The sequence below is a fragment of the Trypanosoma melophagium genome (genome assembly GCF_022059095.1).
Source record: "Trypanosoma melophagium isolate St. Kilda chromosome Unknown ctg16segment0, whole genome shotgun sequence".
Lineage (NCBI taxonomy): Eukaryota > Euglenozoa > Kinetoplastea > Trypanosomatida > Trypanosomatidae > Trypanosoma > Trypanosoma melophagium.
In genome coordinates, this window is record NW_027125144.1 from 406,377 (window position 1) to 422,891 (window position 16,515).

Consider the following 16,515-nt stretch of genomic DNA (forward strand, 5'->3'; position numbering starts at 1 on the left):
AGATGTTAGATGAGAGTGCGTGTGTTGAATTCAGACTGTTTCTTCTTTGCCTTAATATGATTTATTTTCAGAGAAATTGCAGGGTATTAAAGTGAACGATTGTTATTTTTTTTTTCTTGTTGCTTGTCGTTGTTCGGTCCCATCCCATCCCATCCCTTCTCCTCGCTCATTTGGAGGTGAATTAAAAGGCACTTTTAGTACCACATTTTGTTCAGTAACCGTTCCTTGTATTTAGTTATGTGGCGTCTTCGAACTACTGCGCCATGCTGAATTTTAAATGCATGAATAACTAAAGGCAATGGTGAAAGCAAAAAAAAAAATAAAATAAGTACAAAGAAAAATAAAAAGAAATACTGAGTGTTTTTTTTCCCCCCTCCTATATCCCTAGTAAAAGAAGACAAAACATGGGCCATGTAAAAATGAGTGTGTATCCGCAAGCTTATTCCAACTATTTTGGAATTGCGTGCAGAGTATTAGATCTCCACAAAAAGGTGAAAAGAGCATTCTTATATGGATTTTTTTTTTTTAGATTGGAAATGTGACGTATTACTGTTTTTTTTTGTCTGTTTTCTGGTTTTGTTTTACTTTTTTTTTCTTACCTTTCTCCTATTCTGCCTTTCGGTCTTGTTTTTTACCCCCTTTTTTTCAGGTGGGTGGAACCAACCACAAAGGTAAAAACGCAAGTTTCAAGGGAAGAACCACACCTATAGAAGGTTAATTGATCTTCCCTGTCTCCCCAAGGTATTTTTATTTACGTAGTTTTAATTGAAGTACCTTGGTTTTCTTTCTTTCTGTATATCTGTTTTTTTTTCTCTTTGATAATTGGTGATTCTTCTTTTTTTTTGTCTCCGTTCAACAGCATGTCATCTGTTGCGGGAAACGCGGATGGGCTTCCCTTCGTTGGTAGTGCACTTAGCACTGCTGAGCGTGCGGCACTGCAGTCCTCACTTCCGTTGTTAGGGGCCAAGTACAACACAGCGGTGCATTTCTGGGGTAAAATATTCGGTTATAAAGCGGATTACCTCATTGCACAGGCGATGCCCGATGGTATCTTTGGCCAGCGTTTCAGCTTCTTCAGTGTTGACGGTGGAACCTCCTGGACACTGCTGGAGAGCATCACGGAGGATCAGGAGAAGTTCTGCGATGAGCTGCGGGGTGTTTATGTGGGAGACCCGATGTTTTTATATAAAATACGGCGGGATATTCCACCGGAGCCGGAGCCGGAGCTCCCATCGCCAGAGGCGGACACCGTATTGGCGGAGGCCCGTGAAAAGTACGGCGAGGGGGGAGAAAAGGAGGAGGAGGAGGAGGAGGAGGAGGAGGAGGAGGAGGAGAATGAGGGCGAGAAGGAAGAAGAGGAGGAAGAGGAGGACGCCGAGGAACTCGAGGAGGCGGCCGCACCAAAGAAGAAACGTCCAAAGTTTATGATTGTGGCCGCTCCTGAAACGGTGCGATTGGCGCACTTTATTCAACTCCACGATAAGGCCTGTGCGTTAATTGTGCGTGGACAGTACGTCTTCACGCCTGGCGGCGGGGTTACAAAGAATGAACTCTTCGCTGGACAACCGGTACGAAATGCGATGAAACCATCGTGTTACATGCGTGTATATCACACTGCCGATGTGAACCGCAATCGTCTGTTGTACGGACCAACGTACAGTGAAGTGACAGATCGTCTTTCGCCCATCACCGATGATGCACCGAATGGTGTGTGGGTTGTGAAGTATGATCCCACTGCGAGTATTGTGACGGTGCAGAATCTATTTTACGCCGGATCACTTTTCTGGTATCGCCCAAACACTGCGGATTGCGGGCAGGTGTACTGTGGTAACGGTGAAAGAGATGTAGAGGTGTGTTTTCTCTTGTAGAATGTGAGTATATATATATATATATATAAAGAAGAAAGAGAGTGAGAAAGAACTGTAGGCATATGTGTCATACGTTTCCCTTTTCTTTTTCACTTTTCTGTTTTTTTCTTTTGTTTTTTTAGATGCGGGGCGAATGAGAAACAGACACACCCTACTTCTTATGTTCACTCTCTCATTTACTGCTACCTGCTATGGATGTATGATGCAACAACATATCACTTATGGATGTAGTTTTCTTCACTGAAGCGAAAAAGCAAGGAAAACAAAGAAAAGAAAAGAAAAACATTATGGTTGACCACAATATGCGGTTTATTGCATGACAGATATTGCTGTTGTTCTTGTGTTTCTCTTTTTTTTTGTAGTGATATATGTATTCCTGTATTAATTTAATAAACCCATTTATGACATCATTGCTTTCTTGTTTTCATTTTCTTTTCTTCATATATATATATATATATATATATATCATTGTTTTACTTTGCACTTATATTCTTTAGGCGGTACGCAAAGAGAAAAGAAAGACAAAAACAAAACACAAGAGCATTTATTGAAGCTCATAGGCACGTTAATTTATTAATTAGATACGTGCATACCACAGTTGTACAGGATTATTGTTCTTTTTTTTTCTAGTTAGACGAAGAAAGGACTGTTCCCCACAAGTAATAAATAAATTAATTAATAATAACGACTATAGTAATAATAATAACAACTACTATAATAATAATAATAAATATTTAAACGCAAAAAAAAGCAGGGTATAAACGTAGTAGCGGAACACAGTTTTTCAGGCAGAAAAGAAAAATAATCGCATTAGGAAAGAGAAATTATATTCACATTCCCAATAAAGCTGAAGAACCGGTAACTGCCGTTCTGACTCGTTACCGGCATCACATAACACTATATATATATATATATATATATATATAGTTCTGTTTTTTTTCCTGTTTTACTCTTCCTAGAACAAGAGATAAACCCTGCGGAAATAAAATTGTGTTTGCATTGGTGATTACTCTCTCTCTCTCTTTCGTTGTTGTTTCAAAAGAACTCGCGCTCCATCTAAAGAGGGAGAAAGCACAACGAGAGGGACGTTACGACAAGAGTAGGAGCCACACGTATAAGACAGAGATATTTAGAGAAAGAAATAAATATAAACAAATAAAAGTATTTCTCTTCGGTACGGGGGTAACATAAGAAGAAGAAGAATTACGAGAGAGTGAAGACAACGATTGTAAGAAACGTGAAGTACTAACAGTAATAAAGAAGCGAGAGAAGTATATTATTGCCAAGAACGTCCAATTTTTTTTTTTTTTTACTGAGGGTTGACTCTTAGTGCTAAAGTGCTTTTTTTGTTTTTTTTTTCATTAGTTTCTTGTGGTTGTTGTTTTTGTTTTTCTTGATTTTCTTCTAAAAAAAAAAACAATTAAAAAAAACAAATTCTTTTTCCTTTTAACTTACTTACTTACTTCCGTGTGCGTTTGCTTACTTAACAACTTGGTTGTATACGAAAGAGAGTGGAGAAGAGAAATAAAAAGAAAAAGAACTGCAGTGCTGGTTACTGTGGGAGCAGAGAAGGCAAAACATCTGCAGGAACAGCAACGGCAAATAAGACAGGAAAAGAAAAAGAAAGAAAAGAAAGTATTTCTGCACAGTAACTAAAGTGTTGTGTTTCATCATCACTGGCTTTGTTTAAATAAAACACATACAAACGCAAAGAAACAGAAACAAAGAAAAAAAGAAAGAAAAGGAATTAAGCAAAGCATCAAAAAGAAAAACTAAGAAAAAAGAAAAGAAAAAAAGAGCAAAAACAAAAAAAAACAGAAAAAAAAGAACTCAAGGTAACTGAAGAAGTAAGAAGAAGACGCATTGAAGGAGAACAAATACAAAGAATATATCAAATCACCGCAAATATTTTATAAAAAAAAAGTTGATCAGTTTACATAACTAAAAGAAAAGTTTATATAGGAGGGAAGTATACGTATACACACCTTCACCCCCCTCAGACACACAAAAAAAAAAAGAAGATACTGAGTAACGTTCAATAATAAAAAAGAGAGAAGAAGAATATTAAAAAAGAGTAAAAGGAACTAAAACACAAGCCTCCCGAAAAACTAAGAAAAAACAGCAGTTGTTTGTCATTCGCGGTTCATTTATTATTATTATTATTATTATTATTATTATTATTATTATTATTATTATTATTATTATTATTATTGTTATAAAAACGAATACCCTTGGGTTTATGACTGAAAAGGTACTCTCTGGGGCCGGATCGGAGGCGGCAGTGGTGTCCTCATCGTATCCTACACCAAAAATAACTAAGGCGTCCTCTGCAAAAAGAAAATTTTATAAGGATTCATTGTTACCGTACTCATTACAGTGCATTCATCCACGTTTGCGAGATGCTGTGGAAGTTAATGATCGTGCCACACTTCTCGAGGGAGCCGAGTTGCTGTTAGACTTTGGTACACCCGAGGAGGTGGCCCGTCGTCTTGCATCAACACAGCCGCAAAGACGAGATGAAGTTCCATCGATGAGTTCGTGTACTAGTGCTAATAATTTTTTATCGCTTGCTCCTGCCTATGCTTCACCAAGCAAAGTGTATTTAACTTTTCACGACGCTGTTGAGGAATTACAACATCGCTGTGATTTTTTCCTCTCCACCTTTACAGATGGCATGGGCTCATATCATGTTCCATATGATGTGCAGCGCCGTATTGTGCCAGTGTTGTACGCATGGCTTGTAGACTGGGACTTTCTTCAGCGTGATACGAATTGCTGGGGAAGAGTCGCGGTATGTTTCTGTCGTGTTATACAATCTCGTCGGCGTCGTTTTACCGTACGTCCTGACTTTTCACTTCCATGGCAACCGCTAGTGGTGATTCTTTTATCACTGTTTTTTCAATCCGATCGTGTAATGGATCTTCACGTCTTTCATGGAATGCGTGAGGTGGTGGGACGACAATTGGAATGTGTTTGTGAATGTGCCGCATTGCATTTTGACGAGGATGCGTGGATGGGATTATGGGAGACGTTTGCACCATACTTTTCACCAGAGCATGAAGAGGCACCTTTAATGTTGTGTTTATTCTCTCATCTTATTCCTATACATCATTTTGTGGATAGGAGAAGTGGATCTCCACTGCCAATGACGGAACGTTTGGTGCGTTTTCTTCTTTCAGATTCACTTTACTGGCAACAAGGGCGATCCGGAAACTGGATGGCGTATTCTCTTAAGATTGTATTTAAAATGGCCCTTCATCATGTGGGTGTGATGGATTTTGATAAGTATGCAGAACCACTCTTTTCATTAATGTTGTATGAATTACGTTTGCCCATTGCAGATGGTACAGGATCATTACAGAGCCCTTTGGGTTTTGGTGTGCTTAATAAAATTTCATTCTTTCATATTGATGAACAGGAAATGCCAGCAGCAGTGGGATTTGTTGCTAATATGCTTCCACGTAACACAAATTCACCATTATGGAATCATTTACGACGTTTTATTCTTGCTACTAGTGTTTTTATTCGTCCGAATGCTACCGATAGGGGTGTTCTATGTCGTGTGTTCAGGTTTTACAGTAGTCTTGTTGCCGCTGTGCATAGACGAATGAAAGTACAGTCAAGTCAAGAATACGCACGTCGTAATAGGCGTAATAATAATAATAATAATAACAATAACGATAATGGTAGGGGTAGTACTAGTAATAGTAATAGTATTAGTGGAAGGGATAGTAAAGAAGAACCTTTTGAAGGACGTTGTATTCCAGATGATTATATATGGAATCAGGAAACCGTTGATTGCTTTGTAAACCTCGTGGCCCCAGTCTTACTTTCATCACTTCATCACAGACTGAGGGATGCGCCACGTACTATTGGATTACTTGCCTCACTTTCACCTAAAATTGTACATCCACTTATTCTCCCATACGTGGACGCTGGTTTACGGAATAGAACGGAATCACCTATGCAGCGTTCTGTAGCATTGCAATTATTAAAAAAATCACTCTACCCTCTTAGTGAGTGTCGTGCCACACGTGATGATTGCTGGGCTTTTCTTGCTGATGTATTACCATTACTACTACCATGGGTTAATCCAAACGATGTATCACTTCTTATGTCAGCTTTAGATCTTATTTTCACGACGTGCTCAATCACGAGTCTCAAAAAACTTTTAGGTGGTCAAGAAGTGGAATGCAGTTTTGCGGTAGCACTTGTAGAACGAATTTTTGAATGTTCTAGCCATGTGATGTTCACTAAAGCCCAAGATTTGGGTCATCTTGTGCAAGTTATGACAGCTTTATGTCAAAATATTAGTGAAGAAACTTTTAACTGCTGTGCAACAAAAGCAATAAAAGAATCCCAAGTAAAAGATGTATTATCTAAAGCTTCTGCCGTGAGTTGTCTATTGGAACCTATAGCACATCGTGCGCCTGATCGAATTATGCGTTGGGCTATGCAATCTCTTATACCACCTTTACAAAATATATTAACCCCAGAGAGTGAAGTTCAGTGGTGTATACATTTGCTTGCTGGATGTGTTCGTGGGGCTGGTCTTGCAGGTTTTTCCTATCGATATGAAATATTACGTTGTTTACAGTTCCAGTTAATACATATTACAGAGGTAAAACGTATTAATGCGATTGGTACACTTTATTCTGCCATGTTTGCAGCTTATACAGAAACTGTGTGTATTGAAGCACATGCGATGCCACTACCCAGATCCGGTACAATAGATCATAATAGTAATAGTAATAATGATGATGAGGATATTAATGACTCGGAAGAATCAGAGTATGATGAATTACAGGATGAATATGAAGTAAGTATGGGTTTTTGTCGTAGTAATAGTGTGGGAATGACATGGCGAGAGGCATCAGAAGAACATATTGAATATGTAATGGAAGTTTACCAGAATTTTGTTCAAGATATTGTCGATGTTATTCATGGTATTGAAGATATTACTCCACCTCCTACAGGTTGTGGTAGTAAGGGTCTTCGTCACTTTCTTCCTTGTAGTCATTGTAATCATAATAATAACCATTGCAGTAGCAGTGTAAATAGTCATATGGAGTCTAATAACGAAAACAAGAGTGATAATAGTAAACTGCAGGATATACTCGAAGCTGATGACCATGAAAATAATAATAATAATAATAATAATAATAATAATAATAATAATAATAATAATAATAATAATAATAATAATAATAATAATAATAATAATAATAATGATAATGATCATGCATTTACCCCACAAAGTATTCTACGTGGAGTATTATTATGGTTACGTATAGTCCTTGAAATTAACCAAGAACTACGGGCGGGTATTAAGAAGGAAGATGCATGTAATATGTTTCCATGGTGGGCACAAAATCCAAAGACTACATGGTCGTGGAGAACATCATCTTCTTTCTCTTCATCTTCAGTATTAACATCAACACTTTCACAATCATCGCCATCAACCACAACAGGAGGAGGAACTTTAATGACATGCTCACTAGACAATATTCATGATATGCTGCTGGAACATGTACTTAGACGTGTTGTGGGGGATTTATCGGATGATAACGTTATTGCTACCGCATTGCAATTACAAGAAAGTTTATTAATGCGAGGGAAACCACCACTAAATGATACACAACAGGAATTACACCTTGATGGTAGAAGTCTGCACTCTCTTTTGGCTATTCTCGCAGAGCAGTGTAATATCAGTGTTGGGGCTCCACTACGGTATGATCACAGTCGTCCATATTCTCAAAGTCTTGATATATTTGCCTCTAGTGCTGTTGAAACTCTAAAAGGACGGTATTATTTTCCTGTTATGTATTGGCGAATGAGGGCGGAATCTTTTATCTATTCTAGACGTGTTATTCCTCTGTATACGGTATCACCCAAACGTCTTATCGAGTTAATCTCGGTTGCCCATACACTTCTTTTCTCACCATATCAAATGATTCAGTCTGATTGTTATCAAATTCTAACAGACTGTATGCCGTTTATGGGCCGTGAGGCAACACGTAATTTTATTAAACATCACCTTATGTTGCTTGAACGAATTGCGGATCTTTGGAAAAAGTGTCACGGCACAAATGATCAAGATGCAACACATCATGATCATCATAATTTTGTTTCTACAAATATTAGTGGTAATAACAATAATCATAATCATCATAGTAATAATAATGCTGCTTCTCCTATTATGGATGAAGATATGGTTGATACATTTTCTTCTACTGACGGACATGATAATATCAAGACAGATGCTACCGCCCAAACCAATTCTACTAGTCATGAAAATAGTAATAATAATGTTAACTGTGGTATGAATGGAGAAGAAGAAGAAGAAGACGTTGCTGAAGATTATGATGGATATGATGATAATGATCGAAAAATACGTAATGTTTTATCGGGAAAAGAAGGATTAAATGATTCTCCTTCGATGCTAAAAAGTGAATTAGCTAGTGCATTATCTCTTGCGCATTCGGGTTTTAACAGCCCACGCTTTTACGATGATAGTGAATTAATTCTTCATACGTATGAGATTTTAATGCAGTTTCCAGAGCAACTTCGGACAAAACATTTGGGAATTTGCAAAAATGTTCAAAAAGCAGCCTGTTTTGGTGGATTATCAAGAATGGAAAATGCACTTGTGGTTCAACTCTCTGATGACCTCCTTTCACTTGCTGTAAAATTTTCAAATTCTGCACCTGAACGAGCTTTGAATTGTCTTTTTATGATAGTTGCCCTTTATCAACCATCACAAGTATCACTTTTATCACTACAGAGTGTGGTGACACTTTTTCGTCTCTCTTTGAATAGTCATGTAAAAATTCGTGCGACATCTTTTCATATATTACAAACACTTCTTATTTCGTTAAAAGAGTCACGTGAAAAGAGATATGTTTTAATGCGATGTGCACCTATGGAAGCTAAGGAAAATATTAAGTTCTTTAGAAATCGTTATGAAATATTAATGCGTAATTGTCCATCATTTTTTGGATTGCGTGAAGTAGGTATTATCTTTCCTCCTAAAGCCATACGTGTAGATGCAGAATATATTACTCCAAATATGTTTCATGATGGAGAAATGATCACTATGGCATCTGAGGATGTGGTACTTCGTAAAGATTATACAGAAAGAATAATATTTAATAATGCTCAGGAAAGTCAAAAATGTCAGGCAACACGAGAAGAATTTAAGACACTTATTGGTCATTTATCTGGTATTTTAGATGAAGAGATTAATCCACCCTTTGCGGTAGCGCAAGATAAGGAATCTCTATTTGAATCTAAATTAAGAGAAGGATGGGTGTGGAATGTAATGCAGTTACGTCATGATCAAAAGACTTTTTCACAGTCGAGAATGCGGGTATGGAAAACGTTTGGAAATCTTCTTGGAGTGGAACCAACAGTTCGTATGTTCACACGTATAGTAAAGATGGGACTTCGTGATTATATGAATATAGCAACAAGTGATAGTACTTCTGCAAAGGAAAGTCAACAATGGTTATTTTCTTGTCTTGCAGATATTTTAATTGCTGCTATTCGTATATCTAAACGTCATCCTCAGATGCGACAAGAGGCTTTATCATGTTATATAGATACTATTATGATGATTTGTACAAAAAGTATTGTTCCACATGATGTTCTTGATCCATTTCTACAAAGTGTTTCCGCTTTACATGGAACATTAAAACAGGAAGAAGTTTGGTTACTTTATGCATCTCTCTTTGAAGCTTTAGAGCCTCCGAGTGAAAAAGTCATGCATAACCCAACTCCTGTTAATACAGACGGGGATGTATTAATAACTAATACTACTACTACTACTAATACTAATACTAATACTAGTAGTAGTAGTAGTGGTAGTACTTCTCCATGGTGGTCTGGAAGAACACAAGAGTTTGTGCGAATATTATCTGTTATAATGCAATTGCTATTTGTATTTGCATCTGATGTAAACATTGAGTTACTTCCACGATTACATAAGCATGTTATCGCCAATAAAGATTTATTCCTTTATACAACATCTACACGTATTCGGAGATATTCTTCTAGTGTTATTCGTCAAATTATGCGACTTTGTGTAAATCAGAGTGAGTATATCCCATCTAATGTTGGTGTACAAAACAAAATATTAACGTTTGTGGATCGTATAGAACAAATTGTTGAATTACCACCTTTACCAGCAGAACCGGTCCAGGCGTTAGCACCATGGAGCGATACACCCGCACTAGGTGCAGCCCCAAATCCGTTCATGATTGTACCGAATCCAAAAAGTATTATGATTTCGCATGATAATATGCATAATAGTAATAGTAATAATAACAATAATAATACGAATACAGATAGTACGACCACGCCGAATACGACTATTACTACAGCTACTACAACGAATACTAATACTACTGTTATGATGACTACGGCTGGTATGGCAGTTGTGCCGCTTCCTGTTTCACCGTCTGTAGAGTTATCCCCGGCGTTGGCTTCTGCGTCTTCTCCGTTGTGTACAGATGCATTTAGTTTAGATGGCACTCGTGTTTCATCGCCTTCCATGAATATGTCTGCGTTAAAGACTATTGCCATGTATTGGCTTCAACCACCTCCACCGCTTATTTCTCTGCGTATTAATAGTGTGACTTCACTACTTGCAAGATCGCTTGATATTATCTCTTCTGAGGTGGATGATCTTGAAATGGTGCGACTGACACTTGACAGTATTGCATATGTTCGTCAGCCGAAGGAAACGATTCATGGCATTGTAGGACTTTTATGTGAGATACTGGAGGAGAAAAAACCGTATGGTCGATCTAAACAAGCAAAGGTTATTCTCTGTCGTATGCTTCGTCTTATTTTATTTATCAACTTACACCGTATTGGTCGATATGTTATTATGCAAGATGTACTACGTGCGGCACTTCAATGTATTGCACACGGAGATGGGCGTACACGCAGTGAAGGAAAACTCCTTCTCGCCGTTCTCACACGTGTGGCATCGGAGGAGCAAACAACATCACTTATTAAGGGATGTTCTGTACAAATGCGGGAACTGTCAAACACCACTGGGAATAGTACTACAAATCATACAAATAGTACGATCAATCCGACTACTACTACTACTACTATTACTACTACTACTACTACTACTACTACTACTACTACTACTACAACGAATACGAATACTACTGCTCTCTGCAGTAATAATACTAATACCACTAATAATAATAATAATAATAATAATAATAATAATAATAATAATAATAATAATAATAATAATAATAATAATAATAATAATAACGCCCATGTTCTGCAGGAGCATGTACGCAAGCGGAAACGCATTGCGCTGCTCCTCGCATTGTGTTCCATTCTCTCCGCCACGCCCGGTGTTGTGCCGCCGTATGTTCCGCGATTGATGGAACGACTCGCCGCCCACGCAAATGACACCGCGCCGGAAGTTCGACGGGCGATTAAACGGGCGTTTGAAGACTGGTGGCGTTCACACCGCGATGGATGGGAATTGGAACACCGACAACACTTCACACAAGCGCAGATTGAAGTGATGCTGCCGCTCCTCACCGCACCCGTGTATCTGGTTTGAGTTCATGTGCATAAGTAAATGAATGAGTCCTCAGAATGGGTCGTTGTGAGGTAATAGCCGTTAGTTTGATCTAGAAGCGATGTTTTTTTTTTTTTGTGTGCGTGTGGTGTTTTTCTTTTTTTTTCTTCGTTATTTTTTTTTTTTTGATTGTTCTCTTGTTGTGGTTAATTATCTTTTTTTATTTTGGATTTGCTTTCTGCTTCTCAACTTCTCTGTGAGATTCCAGTCTTAAATATAAATATAAATATATATATACCTCTGAAGGATCGTTATTACACTGCTGTGGGGTGTTTTTTTTCTTAATTTATTTTGTCTTATGTACGATCCCTATTGATGTCGTGTTGTTGTTCTTGTTGTTGTTATTTATAAAGGAAAATGGAAAGGATGGGATACGGTGCACAGACAAAGATTTGACTTCAAACTATGAAAGCATAATAATAATACTAATAATAAAAATATTTAATAAATGTAATAGTAATGATTGATAATAATGTAAATAGTAATTAATAGTAACAATACTAATAATGGTAGCAAACGATTGGACAACGGAAAAGGAACGAATAAGAGAAAGATTTATATTCCGGAGAAGTAAAAAGGCGGAGAAAAAGAGAAACAGCGTCAAAAAAAAAAAGAATAACAAAAATGGAAGTAAAAGACGAAATTCCTCGAGCGATGGAGCAAAAAACAAAACAAAAAATAAAAAAAACAACGATAGCTTAATCTAAATAATAAAAACAACAAAAAAACGATATATTACAGAAATTATTACGAAGAGTTAACTTTCTCTCGTTTACTCCCTGTCTTTGATATTATTTTTATATTTGCTCTTGGTTCACCTTTTAATACCTTTGTTTTTTGTTGTTGATACCGTTTTTTTTCTTTTTTCTTTATATTTCTCGGTTTAAGACTACCTTTTCTTTATTATTATTATTATTATTATTATTATTATTATTATTATTATTATTATTATTATTATTATTTTCTCCTTTAGTGGGCCACGTTGTGTCTCTTAGTGCGACCGGAGTGAAAATCGTAATGAGGAATGAACGCGACTCCACAACGTCATCGACACTCCTCTCCCCACCGCCTGTTGTATCAGACGCCGTAAAGATGATGATAAAGACCGCCGCCGAGTTCACAGATCTCCTCACCGACGCCACCGAACAGCAATTGCGATTGCGAACTTCATTAAATGCGCTGGTGGATGTTCTCCGCACGGCGGCCCGCGCAGGACCGCAGAAACACGGCGTGTGTGGGGCCCAGCGGCTTGTGGTGGCGGGCTGCGCCGCGAGTGGCAGAAGTACACTTGTGGAGTTGTTGCTAAAGTGCCCGCCATCACTTTTCGATTTCGATAGCGCAGAAGATACGGATAACGATAGTACTGTGAGTGGGCACACGGGGCGAAAACCAGCTGACTTGTGTGATCGTTTGCCTACACGAGCAGGTGCAAATAATAATGGAACTGTTAGTGGTGCTGTTGGTTCTACGCCTGTGGAACTGCCACTCATACGTCTTAATGGTACTTCTTCTAATGAGGGATTAGAGGATATTTCGGTTTCGGCTGTTGGGGCGTTTGGAACTCCAACCACGACTTTTTCTAACGGGGCTGTTGGTGGTATTCTCTTCTCATCATCTGCTGTTCCATGCAATAATAGTAATAGTAATAATAATAATAATAATAATAATAATAATAATAATAATAATAGTAATAATAATAATACGTGGCGTGATCGCAATACGATGTGTGAAGGAAATGTAAGCGTGGATCCGGATGAGAATGTAGGACTCGTTTCGACACAGTTGCCCTTCTTACGTGAACGTGGGCGACGTAGACTCTGTCGTGCAGAAGATGAATCACGTGGGAAACCATCATTTAAGTTTGTTACAGTTTCACCTTTTCCAGATTGTCGTCTGTTGCATTCTACAGAAAATGGAGTTCTTTCACCTTCTGTTAATTCGGCCTTGCATCGTATGATTTCTATGCGACAAGGTTCTTTTGATATGTCTATTGTTGATCGTATTCGAATGAGAAAAAATGGAGCTTTTTTAAGACGCTCAATAGGATTACAAGGTGATATGCCTATTCAACAAATAGCCGCTTCTACATTACCATATGGTTCTAATATTATTTCTAGGACTCGAGAATTGTCACTACATGCATTAACCGCATCGATAAGAACTAGAACAGATACTCTTAAGGAACCCCAAATGACGCCCTGGTTATTACAAGAATGCAGTGGAGGTGTAATACGTAGTGAAAGAGAAGGAATGACACCCTATCAAGTTCCTGATACTTTATGTGGTGAATCCTTTATTTTTACAATTCCTGCTGAGGTAGTTGGTACACCACGTATGGCAGATTGCATGGCTGAACTCTTTGGTCTATTTGCACTTCATATGCTACATAATGACTCAACTGATGATGTTAATACCATCTCTTCTTCAAGTCCAAAACCATCTAAAGATGAAAGAAATGGTGGTAATAAGAATGATAATAATAATAATAATAATAATAATAATAATAATAATAATAATAATAATAATAATAATAATAATAATAATAATAATAATAATAATAATAATAATAATAATAATAGCAACAGTAATAACGATAAAAAATGTATTACTGATGGAAGGAATCTATGTCAACTAATAGCAGACATGACATTTTTTGTATTGACTTTTTCTGATGCAATTATTACCCGTACAGAAGGAGTAAAGACGTTAGATGAAGAACTTATGAAACGTCCACCTCCAATGGCAAGTACATTACCAGAACTTGTGGTATTATTTCAAAAGGAAGTTGAGAAAATTTACGGTATTTCTGTAGACTATTGGCAAGTAATTCCATTTAGTGGTAGCATGAGTCACGCTACACATGATGTACTTCAGGCATTTTTTGATATGCCCCTAACATCTGTACAAGAGGCCGATACTGGAGGTACAGATATATTAGCCTGTTCAACTAATACATTCCTTTATCCATTTAGTTCTTTCAGTACATTTATGACACCACCACGTGTGGGTGGTACAGTGATCTCTTTACGAAAAGCATTATCTAAATACTGTGATGTAGTCTTTGGGGAACATTTTAATGCTCGTAAGTCTGTACTTTCAGATGATCAACTAGAAAAGATTGTCTGGCATCACGCTCTTACAAGTATGTGGCAAGATTCTGGAACAGAACAACTTTTTAATGCTGTAAAAGGATTTGAAATTAATTATTTCGAAAACTTTTTCGCTTTTTCTGCTGTTTCCCTTGTGGTTTGGTGTCAACAGTTAAAAATGGTATTACCTCAAGCAAGAAAACTTATTCGAAGACGTTTAAAGGCTTACAAACGTGAACTTCGATATTTGAGGAAACAGGGTGATGTAAGGGCCTTAAGTATTACACGAATAAAAAAAGAAATTATTCCACGAGATATATCACATGGAATTCAATCCCAATTTCAAGAAAAGTTTGAAGAACTTACTGTTCGTTTTTGGTGGACTTTAAATGATATTCTAGAAACGGAAAATGAACGTTGTGGAGTGTGTCCTCGCACTTCCAAGCAACATCCAGCATCAAGACTATGTCACTCATCATTACCAGCATGTATAAAGGCACGTGATAGACTACGAAAGCAATATCAAGCATTTATAAATCTCTTTGTAAAAGAAAACTATGAAGAAAAAATCTCACATCTGCGACGTATTATTGCAGAAAAGGAACACACAAGGGATGATCCATTAAATAATAATGATGAGGCGATAAGGAATGAAAATGTAGAATCAAATATTGATAGTTCCTTAAAAACATCGGATCATCAGACTAGTAAAACTGAAAGACACCATATCCCTTTTGTTGAACATAACGCAAAGTGCTTCAAAGCAACTATGGAGAAGGAATTAACTTTACATCTATCACGCTTTAATACAGAAGTCATAAACTTATTTGTGGCGGAACTTGTAGCTGCTATGTCTGATTTTACAAGAATATTTGAACGACAACGTAATTTATTAGTGCGAAAAATACTTAGAATTTTTACCTCTGTGGAATCTTATAAAGGTTATGAATCTAATGAGAAAATTTTACGTTCATCGTTGAGGGCACTCTCACATCTCTCTCTGATTGAGTTAAGACCATCCTCTGAATTAGAGGTGTTTGTAACAGGTTTACGTGGTTCACTTTGTGAAGATCAGATTCTACTCATTCTTAGAGGTTTTGCACAACTTAACGAGATACCACAAACTTCTTATGCTTCAAGATCTTTGGCGTATCTGCACAAGCAAGAATATGAAAATAAGGCTCGAGGATTACAATGTAATGAAGTTATTCATGCAGGTGATCCAGGTTTTTTAGAGGAAATACAGAACCGAGAAAACTATTTTTGGGTACCAATGGAATTAGGGGATATAAGAGAACGTTCTGCTAACTGGATGCGAAAAGCCGCATCTTTTGGCGTTGAACGATCGACTACCACCAGAATTGTAAAAAAAAACTCTAATTACGGTAATGCAAGTATTGTACAGTTTGCATCTTCTGTCGTCACAGTATCAGCTGAAGGTACTGGAGGAAAGAGACGACAGCAAGAAGAACAAGGGGAGGTGATTCTACCCAAACAAAAGGAAGATTACGAAAATAACATTATTGAGAGTAATGTGATTTCAACTAACCCTCTTTGGTTTCTTCTTGCAGTTTGGAAAGAAGTTTTATCCACCATGTTGTTTCGTCCATGGCTTACACTGCACAGTTTTCGTTACTGTGCACTCTTAAACAATATTGTGTCTACATTTGTTAAAGAACAAGAAAATCTTGGGGTTAGCCTTAAAAATGAGAGCGCTGAAATTGAAGCAGCCCTCCGTAGTATTTCTACAGAGATGTCCAAAGTTTCGGAAGATATCCCAAGTGCGATTAATCGTCTTAGTAGCATAGCTGGAACTGTCGCCAATGAAATGAAATCTCTTAAGGCATTTAAAGTTACAGCTAAGGCAACTGCACGTTTTTGACGTCTGGTAAATTATATATATATATGTATATGTTTAGGAGAGTTCAGGATGCGAATAGATACT

At 37.3% G+C, this 16,515-nt stretch overlaps 3 protein-coding genes across 4 annotated transcripts; all 3 read left to right on the forward strand.

The window, feature by feature from the left end:
• Positions 1-860: 860 nt before the first annotated feature.
• Positions 861-1,868, forward strand: LSM04_009439 (uncharacterized protein; the record flags this gene model as incomplete). The annotated part of the gene is made up of 1 exon (XM_067337584.1): positions 861-1,868. The coding sequence occupies one exon, from the start codon at positions 861-863 to the stop codon at positions 1,866-1,868; it is 1,008 nt and encodes a 335-aa protein (XP_067193623.1).
• A 2,239-nt stretch (positions 1,869-4,107) lies between these two features.
• LSM04_001225 (Proteasome activator complex subunit 4 C-terminal domain) lies at positions 4,108-11,463 on the forward strand (the record flags this gene model as incomplete). The annotated part of the gene is made up of 1 exon (XM_067337585.1): positions 4,108-11,463. One exon carries the CDS (start codon positions 4,108-4,110, stop codon positions 11,461-11,463), a length of 7,356 nt encoding a protein of 2,451 aa, XP_067193471.1.
• A 1,035-nt stretch (positions 11,464-12,498) lies between these two features.
• LSM04_001565 (uncharacterized protein) lies at positions 12,499-16,452 on the forward strand (the record flags this gene model as incomplete). 2 transcript variants are annotated; one of them, XM_067337586.1, is made up of 2 exons in its annotated part: positions 12,499-13,909; positions 14,174-16,452. In XM_067337586.1, 2 exons carry the CDS (start codon positions 12,499-12,501, stop codon positions 16,450-16,452), a joined length of 3,690 nt encoding a protein of 1,229 aa, XP_067193476.1. The 2 variants fall into 2 exon arrangements, with proteins under 2 accessions (XP_067193476.1, XP_067193477.1); XM_067337587.1 differs by lacking the exon at positions 12,499-13,909 and having other exon boundaries at positions 14,470-15,070; positions 15,383-16,452.
• Between the last annotated feature and the right edge of the window lie 63 nt (positions 16,453-16,515).